Source organism: Leuciscus leuciscus, assembly GCF_965113295.1.
Source record: "Leuciscus leuciscus genome assembly, chromosome: 9".
NCBI classification, from domain to species: Eukaryota; Metazoa; Chordata; class Actinopteri; order Cypriniformes; family Leuciscidae; genus Leuciscus; species Leuciscus leuciscus.
Genome location: NC_138733.1, coordinates 35,645,951 through 35,665,519, shown reverse-complemented (window position 1 = coordinate 35,665,519; position 19,569 = coordinate 35,645,951). Strand labels below are relative to the sequence as shown.

The 19,569-nt window shown below is 41.1% G+C and overlaps 1 protein-coding gene across 1 annotated transcript in view; it reads left to right on the top strand.

Annotated features, from left to right (window-relative positions):
* arrb1 (arrestin, beta 1) overlaps positions 1-7,909 on the top strand; it is a 72,036-nt gene extending 64,127 nt beyond the window's left edge. The window contains exons 13-16 of the mRNA XM_082180674.1: positions 1,955-1,978; positions 2,372-2,442; positions 3,013-3,064; positions 6,574-7,909. Coding sequence (XP_082036800.1) covers positions 1,955-1,978; positions 2,372-2,442; positions 3,013-3,064; positions 6,574-6,685 — 259 coding nt within the window. The 3' untranslated portion in view covers positions 6,686-7,909. The remainder of the gene's footprint in view (positions 1-1,954; positions 1,979-2,371; positions 2,443-3,012; positions 3,065-6,573) is intronic.
* Positions 7,910-19,569: the final 11,660 nt, after the last annotated feature.

Sequence of the window (19,569 nt, the reverse complement as noted above, 5' to 3'; positions counted from 1 at the left end):
AGAACCCTTCCTAGAGCTGGCCGTCCGGCCAAACTGAGCTATCGGGGGAGAAGAGCCTTGGTGAGAGAGGTAAAGAAGAACCCAAAGATCACTGTGGCTGAGCTCCAGAGATGCAGTCGGGAGATGGGAGAAAGTTGTAGTAAGTCAACCATCACTGCAGCCATCCACCAGTCTGGGCTTTATGGCAGAGTGGCCCGACGGAAGCCTCTCCTCAGTGCAAGACACATGAAAGCCCGCATGGAGTTTGCTAAAAAAATAAGATTCTCTGGTCTGATGAGACCAAGATATAACTTTTTGGCCTTAATTCTAAGCGGTATGTGTGGAGAAAACCAGGCACTGCTCATCACCTGTCCAATACAGTCTCAACAGTGAAGCATGGTGGTGGCAGCATCATGCTGTGGGGGTGTTTTTCAGCTGCAGGGACAGGGCGACTGGTTGCAATCGAGGGAAAGATGAATGCAGCCAAGTACAGGGATATCCTGGACGAAAACCTTCTCCAGAGTGCTCTGGACCTCAGACTGGGCCGAAGGTTCACCTTCCAACAAGACAATGACCCTAAGCACACAGCTAAAATAACGAAGGAGTGGCTTCACAACAACTCCGTGACTGTTCTTGAATGGCCCAGCCAGAGCTCTGACTTAAACCCAATTGAGCATCTCTGGAGAGACCTGAAAATGGCTGTCCACCAACGTTTACCATCCAACCTGACAGAACTGGAGAGGATCTGCAAGGAGGAATGGCAGAGGATACCCAAATCCAGGTGTGAAAAACTTGTTGCATCTTTCCCAAAAAGACTCATGGCTGTATTAGATCAAAAGGGTGCTTCTACTAAATACTGAGCAAAGGGTCTGAATACTTAGGACCATGTGATATTTCAGTTTTTCTTTTTTAATAAATGTGCAAAAATGTCAACAATTCTGTGTTTTTCTGTCAATATGGGGTGCTGTGTGTACAATAATGAGGAAAAAAAATGAACTTAAATGATTTTAGCAAATGGCTGCAATATAACAAAGAGTGAAACATTTAAGGGGGTCTGAATACTTTCTGAATATTTTTCTGAATATTTTCACTGTATATGGGAAATATATTTTCGTTCCGTAAGGGCATGAAGCCACGGGAGAGGATTTATGAATGGAAGTGACGCTGGTAGGTCACATGATAATGAAAACATGGCGGATGTAGTACATCCAGATTACATTTTTACTACACATTCATACTATATAGAACATACTTTTTAGCAGTCATGAAGTAATTACTTATTCAAAATAAGTACCTACTCAAGAGAGTATTAAATTTTGTATCTGTGAGTTTAGCAGAGATGAGAACCATTCACAAAACCTTTAGAAAGTGTAAAAATCTTGTTACATTATTAGTCAAATTGCTTGAAAAGTTTTTTTTTTTTTTTTTATCTCAACCCCAGAGTGCATGACCATAAAACCTGCACAAATGCATTAGGGGGTTCAAGATGACCCATACTGGTTCAGTGGATTTCTTTAAAGAAAATATATTTATTTTTAGTGTAATGAAAGATTTTAATTGTACACAAATGTATGTTTCGACAATGTTCAGTTGTTCCCTTCTCATGTGCATATACAATAAAAAATGTAATCAAAAACGTAATTCACTATAACAGTACATATTTATTAACATATACACAGTGTGTATATATATATATATATATATATATATATATATATATATAAACGGTTAGTGATACAAAAACTAACATTTTATTTTCCTGAACCCATGACCAACAAATATGTGAGGCACAAAACATGACTTTCATGATCGAAAAACATTAAAAAAAAAATCACACACTAACCGATCAATTTGACACTCTTTATGCATTCTAGGGTTACATTAAAATGACTTTGCCGAGTCAATATGACACACCAAATCAATAATGCCTTAATTATTGTAATACAGTAAGATCATGTTTAATTGTTTTTTTCAGACTGCTGGGAGATCTTGCCTCTAGGTAATGTGAATTTTTTGTTTATTCCTTTAGTCCATTCTTCTGTTTCTGTGTAATGTGTGTAAATGTTTGACACCTTCACTTTGAAACTGGATTAAAGCTGTTCCATTACTAAGACTGCATGACCATACTGAAGAGTGTGTCTTACACAGCCCATTGTGCATACTATAGATTCCTATAAGTAGCCAAGCTTTTGGCCAGAAACACAGACAGGCTCAGACACTTGATAAGATGCCATCAATTACTGGACCATTTGTGCTGATGCTTTTAGGCCAGTGGTTCCAGCACTCTGTTAGCACCGCATGAGTGGTGGGATTGAGGTTTGGGAGCAGCGTTGGCCAGGGTTTATTTGGTTATCATGTCTACTGGATGCATGATTTGTGTTTCTCTCTCCAGTGATGTTGCAGTCGAGCTCCCCTTTACATTAATGCATCCCAAACCATTGGAGGAATCGTTCTACAGAGATGGTATTTGTCAGACTGCCTTTTTATCTGCTTTCATATTGCTTTGGTGAACTACTTATGATTTATTTTAGCATGTTCTGGCACCTAAAACATATATTTTCACTTGTACAGGAAATATATATGTGTAAAATAAAATATTTTTTTGTTAGTCATATATATATATATATATATATATATATATATATATATATATATTTATGACTAACATAAAAATATTTTATTTAAAAAATATATATACTTTAATATAAGACTTTTAACTTAGTTCATGTCCTAACATGTCAGTACTGAATTCCAGCTTTAAAAATCTATGAAGAAGAGTCAAAATCTGAATAATCTTTATTTATACTAACAATTCATGTTTTGTTGATGTTTGGTTGAAAAGGTGCAAGTGGGTGAGAATTTCGTTACTCTAAAATTCAAAAATAAGGACTGTTTTGACAAATAAAAACATATCTATGTACGGAGACCTTTATAAATATAAATGGAGTATACAGAGTTTTTTTAAGTGGGAAATGAAGTCCATTACCTAGAGAGTTCTAATCAATATTCCTTTCTGTAACCTTTCTGTTTTAGCCCCAGAAAATGACGCCCCCATTGACACAAACCTCATTGAATTTGACACACAGTAAGTGAAAGACTTTTCTATGGTCTAATTGGATTTTAACCAACTAAACGGATTTTTTTTAAAGTTACACATATGATGCTGGTTTAATTTAATTTATTCATTTATTTTGTTTAATCAGAATAAATTCTGTCAGTCATATACACTTCCAGTCAAAAGTTTGGAATAATTCAGATTTTTCATGCTTTTGTAATAAATCCCTTATGCTCACTAAGATCAAAAATACAGTAAAAACAGCATCATTCCTCCAGTCTTCAGTGTCACATGATCCTTCAGACTTTATTCTAATATGCTGATTTAATGCTCAACTTCTATCAATTAATTAACCAATTGGTGCTGGATTTAAAATAATGTTTTTTATTATTATTATTAATGTTGAAAACAGTTTTTGCTGCTTAATATTTTGGTGGAAACCAAACGCCTCGGTTACGACTGTAACCTCAGTTCCCTGAAGATGGAACAAGACGCTGTGTCGATTGACGCTGTGGGAACGCTTGCGTGATTATGTCTTGAAGCACATGTGAAATCAGTCCAATGGTGTGGCGGAACGTCAGAGGCGGGTGACGTCACGAGCCAGGAAACTATAAAGCCTGCCCAAACCAAGCTGCGCTATCTTCTAAGTAGTCTGAAGTAAGTCGCTGACATGCATGTAGGAGTTATGGCAAGGTAACGCAGCGTCTCGTTCCCTCTTCAGGGAACCGAGGTTCCAGTCGGAACCGAGGTGTTCCCTTTCCCTTTCATTCCCTGTGGGAATGTCTATACTAACGCCACCATAGTGAGAAGTGTCTGTCCTGTGTAAAATCGAGAAGAACAGCACTAGGAAGAGAGCACCTAGGACCCTGGTGTAGAGTCCAGGTTCAAAGAATAGAACCTCACAAATGTGTGCGGTGAGGACCACCCTGCCGCATCACAGACATTTTGGAGAGCAACTCCTGACATAAGGGCCTTAGAGGCCACCATACTCCTAGTAGAGTGGGAACGGACTGCCATATGGGAAGGCTGTCCAACCAATTCATAACCAAGTGAGATAGCCTCAACCACCCATTTGCTCATTCTCTGCTTTGATGCTGGGGACCCTTTGTTGGGGGGCCCAAAACACACAAACAACTGTTCAGATTTACGCCACATGGCAGCTCTGTGGACATGCAGGTTATTCTTTTCCTGGTCTGGGTTTTGAAAAGGCACAACAGATCTAGCCATATTAGTGGGGACCTTTGGAACATAGCCCGGTCTAGGGTGAAGAAACTTTTTGACCATGCCAGTCGCAAATTCCAAGCACGAAGGTGAAATCGACAAGGCTTGCAGATCTCCTATTCTTTTAAGAGAAGTGATAGCGAGGAGGAACAAAGCTTTAAAGGTCAGGAACTTAGCCGGAACGTCCTCCAGTGGCTCGAAGGGAGCCAGGGACAGGCCTTGAATGACAATGGCCAGATCCCATGTCGGCACCATGGTACGAGCTTCAGGCCTCAGCCTCAGAGTACCACAGAGGAAACGAGATACCAAGGGGTCTCTACCCAAAGACATTCCACCCAAAGGAGAGTGGTAAGCAGCTATGGCCACCACATAAACCTTTAAAGTGGACGGCAATAGACCTGCAGTGAACCGCTCTTGCGCTCCAGCACTGTACCAACCGGGCAGTTAACTGGGTCCAACTGACGGTCACTACACCAAGAAGTGAAAACTCTCCACTTCAGGGCATAAAGTGTCCTCGTGGAGGGAGCTCTGCAATGTAGAATGGTCTCCACAACCTGGGTTGAGAGACCAGTACTTATGAGTTGGGCCCCCTCAGAGGCCAAGCCCACAGGCTCCACAGTTCTGGACGGGGGTGAACAAACGAGCCCCCTGCTTGGGACAGATGGTCCCTCCTGACTGGTAACTCCAGAGTAGGCCCGTCGAGGAGAGACACTAAATGGGGAAACTCTGCCCGGCCACCCCGCGGGGCTATTAGAAATAGGCGAACTTGGTCCCGGCAAACTCTCTCCAGAACTCCCGGGAGCAGAGCAATCGGGGGAAAAGCATACAAACCTAGCCTCAACCATGTCTGTACCATAGCATCCAGTCCCAGAGGAGCTGGGGGCCTTGGGACAGGAACCAAGGTTTCTTCCACATAACTAGGAAGTTATATATCATGCGAAAGGGGTTGCCCCTCGGGGAAAACCCTTTGGTCCTGAGCCACCACTGCAAAGGTCTCATGTACAGCAGGCCAAAAGGTATCACGTTGGACGCTGCTGCCCACAGACCCAACAGTCTCTGAAACTTTTTCACAGTGAGTGACTGGGCTAGCTTTATTCTTTTTACTTCCTGTGATATGTAGGGATGGATATGTGGAAGTATGCGTTCTTGAGATCCATCGTAATAAACCAGTCCTCGGCTCTGATCTGAGGAACGATTTGTCTCAAGGTTAAAAGAATTTTAGCTGCATGACTGATTCGTTCAGAATTCGCAGATCCAAAATGGGGCGCAATCCCCCCATCCTCTTTGGAATGATGAAATACCGACTGTAGAACCTGGTCTTCATACGGAGGGGGATACACACTCTATGGCCCCTTTCTCCAACAGGGTTTTCACTTCTTGTTCCATTACCAGAACCTGCTCGGGGCCCACCACGGTGGGTAGGACCCCCATAAACCTGGGCGGGCGAGACCAGAATTGTATTTGATAAGCCTTTTCTATAGTTTGCAGGACCCAACGAGAAACATTTGGCAGTAGCTTCCACGCTGCCAAAAATTCTACTCATGGAACCAGCCGCTCGAGACTGGCTTCTTGTTTTTGTTGCGCTATCAACCCGGCGCCCTGAAGTGGCGAATTGGCAGGAAACGACTGCTTTAGAACCCTCCTGGGAGGGGGCGGGCATCCCAGGACCTCTGCGTTTCTGGGTGGACCCTGAGATATGTGCTCGCCGGAGACTGCTGCGCCCCCTAGCACACGAGGTGGCGGGGTTGGCAGAACGGCCCCCTGAGGGCACCGAAGGGAAGCGGGCACCGTATAATGAGTTGTTGTATGTTGTATATAATGTTGTTTTAACATTAATAATAATCAGAAATGTTTCTTGAACACCATGTCAGCACATTAGAATGATTTTTGAAGGATCATGTGACCATGAAGACTGGAGTAATGATGCTGAAAATTCAGCTTTGATCACAGAAATAAACAGTATTTTAAAATATATTAAAAATATAAATATAAATTGTAATAATATTTAACAATATAACTTTTTCTGTATTTTCAAAGAAATGTAGCCTTGGTGAGCAGAAGAGACTTCTTTCAAAAACACTATAAAATCGTAATTATTTTGACCGGTAGTGAATAATTATTGTAATTATATATATATAAATTTTTCTTATATATATATATATATATTATTTTTATTTTTATTTTTTTATCTACAAAAGCATTTAGGCATCTGCTTCTGCCTACAAATTCTTTAGCTCTGGTGTTTGTTTGTTGTTCTGGCAAAAAGTGCTTTTATGGAAACACAACAACTGAATGCTTCTCTGACTATTTGTCCTTAGTGACGATGACATCATATTCGAGGACTTTGCTCGGCAACGACTGATCGGGGCAAAAGACGACAAAGATGAAGATGAGGAGGGTGCCGATTCGCCCAAACTGAATGACAGATAGACGCGCAGATAAGAGTTTCCTGTGTTGTGACGATACGAGAGACCCTTTCGAGATAACCTGGAAAAATGGGACACCCTTTAACACACTCACAGTGGTGAAGTTGTTGTGTTCTTGTTCACATTCGTCTCTTCCATCCTGCGAGGGTGTAAAATAAAAACTTAAGTGTAGAAAAATGTGACCTTGTCGTTGAAGCGATTAGAAGGTGAGGTTTTAGTTGATAGGCCGCCCACTGAGTGCCTCGGATATTTGAGGGTCTTTTGGGGTTGAGGCAATGGTTTCTCATCATAGCTAAATCAAACGTCAGTGGTAGCATGCCTTTAATGTTGCTTTGTTTCATAGATTCTTCCTTTGATTAGAACAGAGGAGGAGTTTGAGGGCCGTGGCTTAGTATTAAACCATATTTAAAGTATGGAATTTGATCTGTTTTAATTACTCTAAAAGGAACTGGATTTAGTATTTTTATTATAAAAAGCTGCCAAATTGAATAATCTTTATAATGTCTTGTGTCTCAACTGAGAACTTTTTTTCCACTTTTTAAAAGAACCAATGTATCATCTAATCTAAAAAGTTATGGGTGTGGGTAAAAGTTATGGGTATATATATATATATAAGATACATGACAATGCAACAACTGTTTATGACATTTTTTTCTCTTCAGTCGTTTGTAAAAGTGGGTTTCTATGAAATCATTTAATTGTAAACAATGCCTATATATCTTTAAAGGGACAATATATTACTATAGGATATTTTTACATAATTGAAGCTTCTCAAACAAAGCACCTATGAATAGTTGTGCTACAAACATTCCAGTTACAATATCTATTCTGAATAAAGTACATGTATCCTTAAATATGTTTCAAAACCATCTTCTGTGAAATAGAAAAGGAGAAATTTTGAAGAATGTACTGGTTATTTTTCCAGTGCTATCACAATTAATGGAGACTGCAGCTTTCAAGTGTCAATAAAGATTTAAAAGCACCATAGAATTATTACAATTCTAAAATTAAAAATATATAAAAATTCACCCCAACTTGTGCCTATATTGTATGAGGCGTTTCAAATGAACAGTTTTGTGCAAAGATATCAACAAGTTTGGCCAAGTTTGTGAATGAATTATTCAGTGTGAACCAGATTAAACATTAAATTCGATCAGACACACACACACACACACACACACACACACACACACACACACACACACACACACACACACACACACACACACACACACACACACACACACACACACACACACACACACACACACACACACACACACACACACACACACACACACACACACACACACAAAACTTAAGAATCACTACTTGAACTAGCCAAGGAGATGTTGGGCAGATGTCAAGATTTTCAGTGTTTGACAACTTAAATCATGTTGCATTGTTAGAAAAACAAACAGATATTTAAGTGTACAGACTAACATGGCCTGCTTTTAAAATTCTTTAAATAGGATTTTGCTCCATATGGTCATATTGGAAACTTGAAAGCTCCAGTGCCTATTTAAATTTTTAGTGCACTGAAAAAAAACACTGCACATTCTTTCAAATTTATCTTCTTGTGTTTTATGGAAGAAAGAAAGTCGTGCAGGTAAATAAATGATGACAGAATTTTTTGTTTTGAGGCAAACTATTCGTTTAGATCTTCTATGGACAATTTCAAACTTGTCTGTACTCCTCAAGACTCATCCAGTAATTCTCTGAGCTGGAGAGCCACTAAAATCAAAAGACTCTTGGTTGGAAATGTTGCCATTTTTACATTGCAAAGAGTATGTGCTTTCTACAGTATATGAATGCGGCCTTGACTTACTGCATGAAACATGTCAATAACTTGTATGTTTTGTGAATGAAACATTTGAAAGAAAGAAAGAAAGAAAGAAAGAAAGAAAGAAAGAAAGAAAGAAAGAAAGAAAGAAAGAAAGAAAGAAAGAAAGAAAGAAAGAAAGAAAGAAATTTAAATAAAAATGGATTGTTCAATGAACTGATATATTATAATTTCCATGTGCTGGATAAACCACAACTTTAAAATAAATAAACTTGATTATTTACATAAGGCAAGAGAATGATATTGATGATAAAATGTAAGGAGAAATTACAATATATTAAATATATACTATGTTGTATCAAAGTCTTTGTTTCTTCTTTATATTCTATGTATATACTGTATGTGCTTGTGTGTGTGTGTGTGTGTGTCAAATCCACCATATATTTTACAAACACTACTGTTATTGTGGCGAGAATGGAGTTAGTAAACCTCACATATGTGACTCATAGATAAACATTATGCCTATTTTACAGTTTGCTCAAAAGTTTTTAGAGATGTGAGCTCCTGGCCGTCAGCGGTCATTCAGCTCTCATGAACCCGCAGAGAACAGCGTCATCTCGGCCAGTCCTTTGGGAATTGTATCATATAAATTGTCTCTGATTGTATGTAGATAGTGGTTAAACATGACACATAATTAATTTGACGTATATTAAACGATAAATCTTTGGTCTTATTAATCTATTACTTGCTCCACAGCAAATCTATTTTGTTTAAGGGGAAAATTGAGTTTAATAACTTTAAGCTATATTTTAATATATTTAAGCCCTGTATGGCCTACTTGTCACATTCACGTTTGGACTCGTTATGTTTTGTCATCATCTCCTGCCTACATCACTCATTTGTTGTCACGGACACTAATCACGTTCAGCTGTGCACTCATCAGTCACCATCATTAACACCTGCATATATGTTCAGTTCTGTTTCAGTCCAGTGTCCGGTATTATGTTCAGTGTGTTGCTATCCGTTTGCCTTCCTGTTAGGTCTTTAGAAAATAAACCTTTTGAATTGAATCGTATAAGTTACGTCTTCCTTATCTGTCTGCCAGCAACCACCCGTGACACTACTAGAGTGATGCTTTTGTACGTTTGACTGAATTGTTTGCTTGTGTTCATTTCCTATTGTCTTTTATAATGGCTATTGCAGTTAATTTAAATATTACATGTCTTTAAAATCATTGGTTACCCATAAGCCAATCACATAACGTTTGGTTATGACATGTGTTATGCGCTGGCTCAGCCGCATCGAACTTCCACTGTAAACACATGTATGATGTGAAAACAAAACCATCGAGCGAAATACCGGAGTGAACATGGCTGTGAACGACTTTTGCAGATTGTGTGAAGTAAATCTACGCATCCACGGTACAATCAGCGTCTACGTCACGGCTCTCAGCCCGCCCTCTGTTCGTTGATTGGCCGGCTGTTTTGAGGCCGGAGGAAAACTGGGAGATAGGTCACTATCTCAGACTGAGTACAGAAGCGAACTGAAATTGAGCGGAAGTACGAAGTCTGACGTAGTCAGGCTAATAATATTATGGACATCAACCTGAAGAATGAATGCTACATCAGATGCAGGTAAAACACTAGTTTAGTTGATCTTTCTCTTATAATACCATAATACTCTCTACATGATACAATAAGCTTCAATGAAGAAACACAATGCACCTTCGTTACTAGTTACTAAAGTGACGTTTTAGAATTTGTAACGGAGGCTTGGGCTCAACACCTGTCAAACTGTCAACTTGAATTTTAAATCTATGGCGGAAGGAGGTAGATCAGCACAAAAGAGAGTTTTTAAAAAGACACTCCGTTGTTGTTTCTTATTTATTTACTCACTTGTGCCATCAAACTGTTTTATAAACTCAACATCACACTCGTAGTCGTGCAATATTGCTTCCTACGGTCGAATCACAGCCATGCTGATTTACTGCCATATTGCACTCCTACTCATGTGATATTGCTCATATATATATATATATATATATATATATATATATATATATATATATATATATATATATATATATATATATATATATATATATATTCATCTGTAACTCAATGAGTCTTTGAGCTGGATTGCTTAAACATTTATACAAAGTACCCACATTTGTTTACTACAAAAGCCACCAATTCAAACCTGCAAGAATATCACAGCCTTTATGAGTTGATCTCAAAATACGTGGTGTGCCTTTGTTAAAATCTACCCCACTACCGGGGTAGTGGTGTAACACATACTGGGGTAAGTGGCCACACCATGCAATATTCTTAAAAACCATGCAATATTCTGGCTACTGTATACAGGCCACAAGGGCACCATACAGACTTTATCAAAGAATTTGCTGACTTTCTATCAGAGTTAGTAATGGCTGCAGATAAAGTCGTAATTGTTGGTGATTTTAATATACATGTAGATAACGAAAAAATGCATTGGGATTGGCATTTAAAGACATTCTGAACTCCACTGGAGTTAGACAACACGTGTCAGGACTCGTTCTCGTAACCATACTCTAGATCTAATGTTATCAATGTTGATGGCGTTGAAATTCTAGAGGAGAGCGATGATATCTCAGATCATTATCTAGTCTTGTGTAAACTTAATTTAGCCAAGGCTGCAAAGCCGACTCCGTGTTACAAATATGTTAGACCTATCACTTCTGCCACTAAAGATTGCTTTATTAATAATATTCCTAATCAGTTTCATCTTCTCAGCATCCCAGATAGCTTAGAAGAACTCGATATTGTGACACAAACTTTTGACTCTCTCTTTACCAGCACTTTAGACACAGTTGCTCATTTGCGCTTAAAGAAAGTAGTCCAACGGCGTGGTACAACGAGCACACTCGGGCCCTTAAGAGAGCAGCCAGAAAAATGGAGCGCAACTGGAAGAAAACAAAACTTGAGTTTTTTCGCATTTCATGGAAAGAGAGCACGATTGCGTACAGAGAGGCCTTAAAAGCTGCTAGATCTGCTTATTTTTCAACCCTATTAGAAGAAAATAAACAAAACCCATTTATTTGGTATTTATTTGAAATAGTGCACAGCAAAATCTCCAGTGTTAAATTAACACTCCTCAGTGTACATGTGTCCAACTAAAGGATGTTAACACTGAAGCAGTGTTGAAGTTAATGAGATAATTAAGTGATTAATTAAGTGATTATTGAGCATTATTGAAGATACCTGATGTTAATAAGCAGAATCATTGAAGTAAAGAGAAAAAACAAGAAAAGAAAAAAGAGAAACACAAGAACTACTGACTTCGAGCTACACATTGTTGCACTTAATATTAACCAGTTTGACTTTATTTCTGTCATACATCTACACACGTTCTTATTTAGATTTAACAGAAGTTTAGATAGTAATGTTTTATGGAATCTTTCGTTTCAGGTCACCATTATGGTGATTGGTGTTTGATTTAGTTGGGCTCTTGACCCTTTACTTTTTAATATTAGTTTTTCTCTGGTTGATTCAACTCTGTGTTTATATAGCACATTTGTTGTGCCAAGAGAAACTATGACTTGGGCTGCTTTTCCCGAAAGCATCGTAAGCCTAGTTTGATCGTACGGATCATTTATTGCAATTGTTCCACGATCAAGTTAGGCTTAAGATGCTTTTGGTAAATGCAGCCCAGGTCATGATGGATATGTTTCGATGATTAAATTATAATCCTGTAGTGGCCTGATTCACTGATTTCACCCAGCATTATAAACTGATTATACAAATACTTCATTAAATTTTCATTACAGTAGCTAATTCCAGCAGTGTTTTAATAATCTGAAAGTCACACAAAGACATCAAGAATCTACATATGAATCTCAACAATGGTGACAATCACACAAATGCTTCATGCTTTTTGTCATTAGCTGGCTATGATTAAACCGCTTGTTAAAAAACTTGATCCTACAGAATTAGTTAATTACAGGCCGATCTTGAATCTACCTTTTCTGTCAAAGCTATCTTAGAAGGCAGTATCTTCACAACTATGTTTCCTTTTTAAGAAAGAAATTATATTTGTGAAGATTTTCAGTCAGGATTTAGACCCTTAGACAGCTCTCATTAGAGTCACAAATTATTTGCTCTTATCATCCGATCGTGGTTGTATCTCTCTATTAGTGTTACTCGATCTTAGTGCTGCATTTGATACCATTGACCACAACATTCTTTTAAATAGACTCAAACATTATGTTGGCATTAGTGGAATTGCATTAGCATGGTTTAAATCATACTTATCTGACCGTTACAGTTTGTAGCAGTAAATGAAGAGATGTCTTATCGATCAAAAGTTCAGTATGGCGTACCACAAGGCTCAGTACTAGGACTGTTGCTGTTCACTCTGTACATGCTACCCTTCGGATATATCATTAGGAAGCATGGCATTAGTTTTCATTGTTATGCTGATGATACTCAGCTCTATATTTTTTCACGACATTTTCATGTTTGTTAAAATCTTCTAACTGATTGTTATAATATTGCTGGATCTCATGCTGCAGTAACACAGTGTTTGTGATGTGAATATATCAATGGTACAACACAATTGTTTGATTCAAAAGACACCAGTGAATCAGGCTATTTTATGATGATTATAAAACCATTAACAGGTAACCATCATCACCTGATCTTGTTTCACTTTAACTTCCTTTGCTGCTGCAAATGTGTTTGAAAAACACACTGTCACAGCAGCCAAAATATATAATAAGAGTTAAGAGCCCAACTAATGGAAACACTAATCACTGTTATGGTGACTTCAAATGAAACACATTAGAGTTAAACCTCTGTTAATTCTCAATAAAACCTTTTGTAGACGTCTGACAGAAATCAAGTCAGTCTGGTTAGTAACTAGATGTACCGCACGGCGGTACAAAATATGACCGCCGCTCAGGCCTGCACTGGCTTTCCACAAAAATAAATGACGTGGAGCAATTTGGCTGTATTGCGTGTTTATGTATATACCTAAAAAAAGTAGTAGTATGTGCATGTCTGTCTGTGTGTGTGTGTATGTGTGTGTGTTTGTGTATGTGTGTGTCTGTGTGTGTGTGTCTGTGCGTGTATGTATGCGTGCGTACATGTGTGTGCGCGTGTGTGTTTGTGTGTGTGTCTGTGCATGTGGATTTGTATGTGTGTGAATGGGTGTGTGTCTGTGCGTGTGGATGTCAGTGTGTGTGCATGCTTGCGTTTGTTTGTATTCCTGCATGTGTGTGTGTGACAGTATCATCCTAAACCAGCAACCCTTCGCTCAACACCACCATCTACAGGCTGATGAGTGTACAGTCACTAAATGTGCACATAAATGAATTTATTTTATACCCCCCCATGGATGAAATTCTACGAAACTTAGCATACCCCCAGAGGATGTCAAGTTAATCATACACATGAAATATGGTGCAGTTCTGAACATCTCAACTGAAGATAGGGGCGATTAAAGCAGAATAATATTGCATTTTCATTTTTTATGGGAGGGGCGCAAATCACAAATGAGTGATTATGGGCTAGGTTGATGTGGGCCCTTAAGACCAACATACCATAAAAATTTCTTCATCCTCGGTGCCACGGTTCAGGTAGTTATTTAGGAAAAACTGCATTTTTGGGTTTGGGGGGGCCCAGCGCGGGGGGGGAGTGGCCCCCGGGGACCAAACGAAATTTTTCCGTAAAAGTCTAGTGGGGCTACATGCCCACCAAATTTCATGTTCCCCGGTGTTTCGGTGTCCCTGGTATCGTTGACGAAAAATTCAGTAGATGACAAAAAAAAAAAAAAAAAAAAACTTTGACAATCCCTATATGACCGCTTTCGCTAGCTACGCTAACACCCCCAAAGTATGATGCTACCACCCCCATGCTTCACAGTAGGGATGGTGTTCTTGGGATGGTACTCATCATTCTTCTTCCTCCAAACACGTTTAGTGGAATAATGACCAAAAAGTTCTATTTTGGTCTCATCTGACCACATGACTTTCTCCCATGACTCTTCTGGATCATCCAAATGGTCATTGGCAAACTTAAGACGGGCCTTGACATGTGCTGGTTTAAGCAGGGGAACCTTCCGTGCCATGCATGATTTCAAACCATGACATCTTAGTGTATTACCAACAGTAACCTTGGAAATGGTGGTCCCAGCTCTTTTCAGGTCATTGACCAGCTCCTCCCGTGTAGTTCTGGGCTGATTTCTCACCTTTCTTAGGATCATTGAGACCCCACGAGGTGAGATCTTGCATGGAGCCCCAGTCCGAGGGAGATTGACAGTCATGTTTAGCTTCTTCCATTTTCTAATGATTGCTCCAACAGTGGACCTTTTTTCACCAAGCTGCTTGGCAATTTCCCCGTAGCCCTTTCCAGCCTTGTGGAGGTGTACAATTTTGTCTCTAGTGTCTTTGGACAGCTCTTTGGTCTTGGCCATGTTAGTAGTTGGATTCTTACTGATTGTATGGGGTGGACAGGTGTCTTTATGCAGCTAACGACCTCAAACAGGTGCATCTAATTTAGGATAATAAATGGAGTGGAGGTGGACATTTTAAAGGCAGACTAACAGGTCTTTGAGGGTCAGAATTCTAGCTGATAGACAGGTGTTCAAATACTTATTTGCAGCTGTATCATACAAATAAATAGTTAAAAAATCATATATTGTGATTTCTGGATTTTGACTTTATTTCTGTCATACATCTACACACGTTCTTATTTAGATTTAACAGAAGTTTAGATAGTAATGTTTTATGGAATCTTTCGTTTCAGGTCACCATTATGGTGATTGGTGTTTGATTTTAGTTGGGCTCTTGACCCTTTACTTTTTCATATTAGTTTTTCTCTGGTTGTGTCTCTCACAGTGGACATGCACCTATGATGACAATTTCAGACCCCTCCATGATTTCCAAGTGGGAGAACTTGCAAAATTGCAGGGTGTTCAAATACTTATTTTCCTCACTGTAGATCTGAGTTGGTTTCAATCATATCAGGATTGTATTCTCCTTCAATATTGGGCAGTTTCATTCTGGTTCTGTCCCTCTGACCTGTGGTGTCCCCCAAGGCTCTACCCTAGCTCCCATATTATTTTGTCTCTATATGCTCCCACTTGGTTCCATCTTTGAGAAATATGGTATAAGTTACCATTGTTACGCAGACAACACACAAATATATCTCCCTCTGAAACATATGAATGGTTTTAGACTCTGTAGTTGCTTGCCTCTTGGATGTTAAAGCATAGATGTCTACAGTCTAGGGGTGACCGGGAAATTTCCGCATCCGCACCGAGTCTTTGGAACAGTTTACCTGTTGAAATCAGAATTGTTCCCACAATATCTTTTTTTTTTTTTTTATCAAAGTAAAAATTATTTGTATTTGATCTTGCTTTTGTTTACTTGTGTGTCTTTGTCTGTATTTTATTCAATGGTTATTCATTTTGTAAAGAACATTGGTCAACGGCAGTTGTTTTTAATTGTGCTTTATAAATAAATTGAAATTGAATTGAAAGTATTCACTTTGAAGCTTACACTGGCGACGTACCTGAGAGAAAACAGATTTGAGTGATCTTTTCAGCAGTAAGAAAAAAAGTGTTTTAAAGTTTGTTGTTTTGCAGAACATCACAGTTATATATGATATGAAAATAGTAAGGCCTGTGGTTAGGGAGTACATGTTATTCTAGGAAAATATAATAATATTTGTAGAAGGACATTTTTTTTTCTGTGGGGTAAAACGCCCTCAGGGGACATCACTTCCCACTATCATAATTACTGTAGTTACCATGGTCTGAATATCACATTCTGTTTTTCCATCCATTCATCTTCCGCTTAGACTGCTGCCTCCTCGACCCCGCCACGGATAAGCAAAGATGCCCAGACTTCCCTCTCCCTAGACACTTCTTCCAGCTCTTCCGGGGGGACACAGAGGCATTCCCAGGCCAGCCGGGAGACATAGTCCCTCCAGCGTGTCCTAGGTCTTCCCTGGGGTCTCCTCCCTGTGGGATGCGCAGTGTGCGGACAGTCTGTGGCGTGCACAACAGAGACGCATGCACATAACAGAGACGCATGATGGTTGAGCGCCAAATTCGAACGGCACCCTCTTCGTTAAAAGCTAACGTATTGGAAAATTGGCAATTTCATTGTGACCCATTTAGTATTTTTTGTATGAGAGCTGATTTCTGTATTGTTTAGTTCCCTTGCAAGGGAACTCGCGTTGCGTCGAATTGACGCTATGGGGAACGCTTTGCGTGATGACGTCTTGAAGCACATGTAAAATCAGTCCAATGGTGTGGCGGAACGTCAGAGGCGGGTGACGTCACGTACCAGGAAGCTACAAAAGTCGGCCCAAAACAGAAAACGAAAGCTTTCTGAGTCTTCAGTTGCGCTCTGTGTGAAATCTGTCTCTGTATATTTGGTGTTGTCTGTCTATATCATATATATATATATTCAGTATGGCGAGCAAGCAGCAGTTTAGAGTGTGTGTCCATCCCTGCCCGCGTTATTTAACGGGAGGTGATACTCACACTCTTTGTGTTGTTTGTTTGGGTGAGGAGCATGCCCAGTCAGCACTCGAGGGTGGTGACTGTGTGCATTGCGACGCGCTTCCATTGCGTACGCTCCGATCCCACTTGGCTCGGTTCAATCCCGATCGCGTTCCCCAGGGCTCTGGTCCCGCCGCTGCCGAGGCACGGCGGCAATCACAGACCTGGGGTTCGCAAATGGATCTATCAGTGGATGTTGAGACGGGCTCTGCCTTATCTCAGCCTCCTTCTGATAGATCCAGTGCCTCTCATCAGGGTGTGGAAGCACGCGTTGCGGTTTCTTCCCCCCCGATGGAGGCACCAATACTGCAATTGTCCAGCTCTGAGGAGTTGGACGTTGTTAGTATTGACGCTGAGTCTGAGGATTCGCCACCTCAGTCTCATGCGTTTGAAGAATTGCTTGATGTTATCACTAGAGCTGTCGAGCGATTATCTATTGAGTGGCCAGAAGATAGGCAGGGCGCTCGTTCGAAAAGCAAGCTCGACGAACGTTTCCTGCCATCTCGTGCACAGCCTCAGTGCAGAAGCCTTACGTTTTTCCCCGATCTCCACACCGAGGTGTGGAGATCGTGGGGGAAACCAGTGTCATATCGAGTATATACTGCACAAACATCACACTATTCATCCATTCACAATTATAAAGAGCATGGTTATGGGGAGATGCCGAAGGTGGAAGAGACGCTCGCGAGCTATCTCTCTCCAGCAACGGCATCTTCTCTGAAGGCTCCTGCACTTCCATCCAAGCCAGTAAAAGTTACATTTTCCCTGGTTCATAAAGCTTATGCCGCCGCCGGTCAAGCTGCAGCGTGTTTACATACAATGTCCATAATGCAGGCTTACCAGGCTGAGTTATTGGGTGATTATGAGGAGGGCGGGGGTATTAGTGCTGATACGGTGTCTGAACTACGTAGAGCCACAGATTTGTCTCTCAGGGCCACCAAGGAGACGGCTAAATCCATCGGCCGCTCTATGGCAGCCCTGGTGGCCACTGAGAGGCATCTGTGGCTCAACTTAAGTGACATAAAGGACAAAGAAAAACATGTTCTTTTAGATGCACCAGTATCCACGCAAGGGTTATTTGGAGACGCAGTTAATAGTGCTGTAGCGAAGTCACAAGAAGCTTCAAAACAGGCAGCTGCACTTCAGAAACTTCTCCCCCGCCGTTCTTTCTATGAGGCTGCTGAGCGGGAGCAGCCTCACTCCTCTAAAAAGAGCGCTGAGCACAGCGCCACTCAGAAACAGAGCGTTTCCTCCCGTGCTCCCCCACAAAAATCTCGGGGACACGGAGGGCGCTCTCAAACCCAGCAGTCTTCGAGGGGTAAAACGGATCTGCGGACCGTTATTACCGCCAAGAAGGCTGCTGGGAAAAAGTCCTGATGTCTGAGGGCTCAGGACAAATGAGGGTAGTCCCCCCGAAGCAGAGCGGTTAACACCTCTTTTCACGGTGCCCGTCTCTCTTCGGTGCCCTCAGGGGACCGTTCTGCCAACCCTGCCGCCTCCGGTGTTACAGGGCGCAGCGGTCTCCGGCGAGCACATATCTCAAGGTCCACCCGGAAACGTAGTGGCCTCGGGATGCCCGCCCCCTCTGAGGAGGGTGCTAGAGCAGTCTGTTTGGTCGTTCCCTGCCGGTGCGCCGTTACAGGGCGACGAACCGACTACTCAACAGCAGGAGAAAAATACGGTGCCGTCTCTCTTCGGTGCCCTCAGGGGACCGTTCTGCCAACCCTGCCGCCTCCGGTGTTACAGGGCGCAGCGGTCTCCGGCGAGCAAATATCTCAAGGTCCACCCGGAAACGTAGTGGCCTCGGGATGCCCGCCCCCTCTGAGGAGGGTGCTAGAGCAGTCTGTTTGGTCGTTCCCTGCCGGTGCGCCGTTACAGGGCGACGAACCGACTACTCAACAGCAACACAATCCAGAAACCAGTCTCGAGAGGCTGGTACCTCTAGTAGAATCTTTGACAGCGTGGAAGCTACTGTCAAATGTTTCTCGTTGGGTCCTGCAGACCGTGGGAAAAGGGTATCAGATACAATTCTAGAAACGCCCAACTCGGTTTATGGGGGTCCTGCCCATAGTGGTGGGCCCCGAGCAGGTTCTGGTTATGGAACAGGAAGTAAACACTCTGTTAGAGAAAGGGGCCATAGAATATGTACCTCCCTCCAACAGGGAAACCGGGTTTTACAGCCGGTACTTCATAGTTCCAAAGTAGGACGGGGGATTGCGTCCCATTTTAGATCTTCGAGTTCTGAATGAGTCAGTCATGCAGCTCAAGTTCAAAATGTTAACATTGAGACAATCGTGCCACAGATTAGTCCGAGGACTGGTTTGTCACGATAGACCTCAAGGACGCATATTTCCATCCGTTCGTGTCATTGGAAGTTCCTGAGGTTTGCTTTCGGGGGCAAAAGCATACCAATATCGAGTTCTTCCATTCGGCCTGGCTTTATCACCCCGCACATTCACCAAATGCGTGGATGCAGCTCTGGCGCCTCTGCGCCTCCAGGGTGTTCGCATCATGTACTACATCGACGATTGGTTGATTTTAGCTCAGTCGCATCAGAT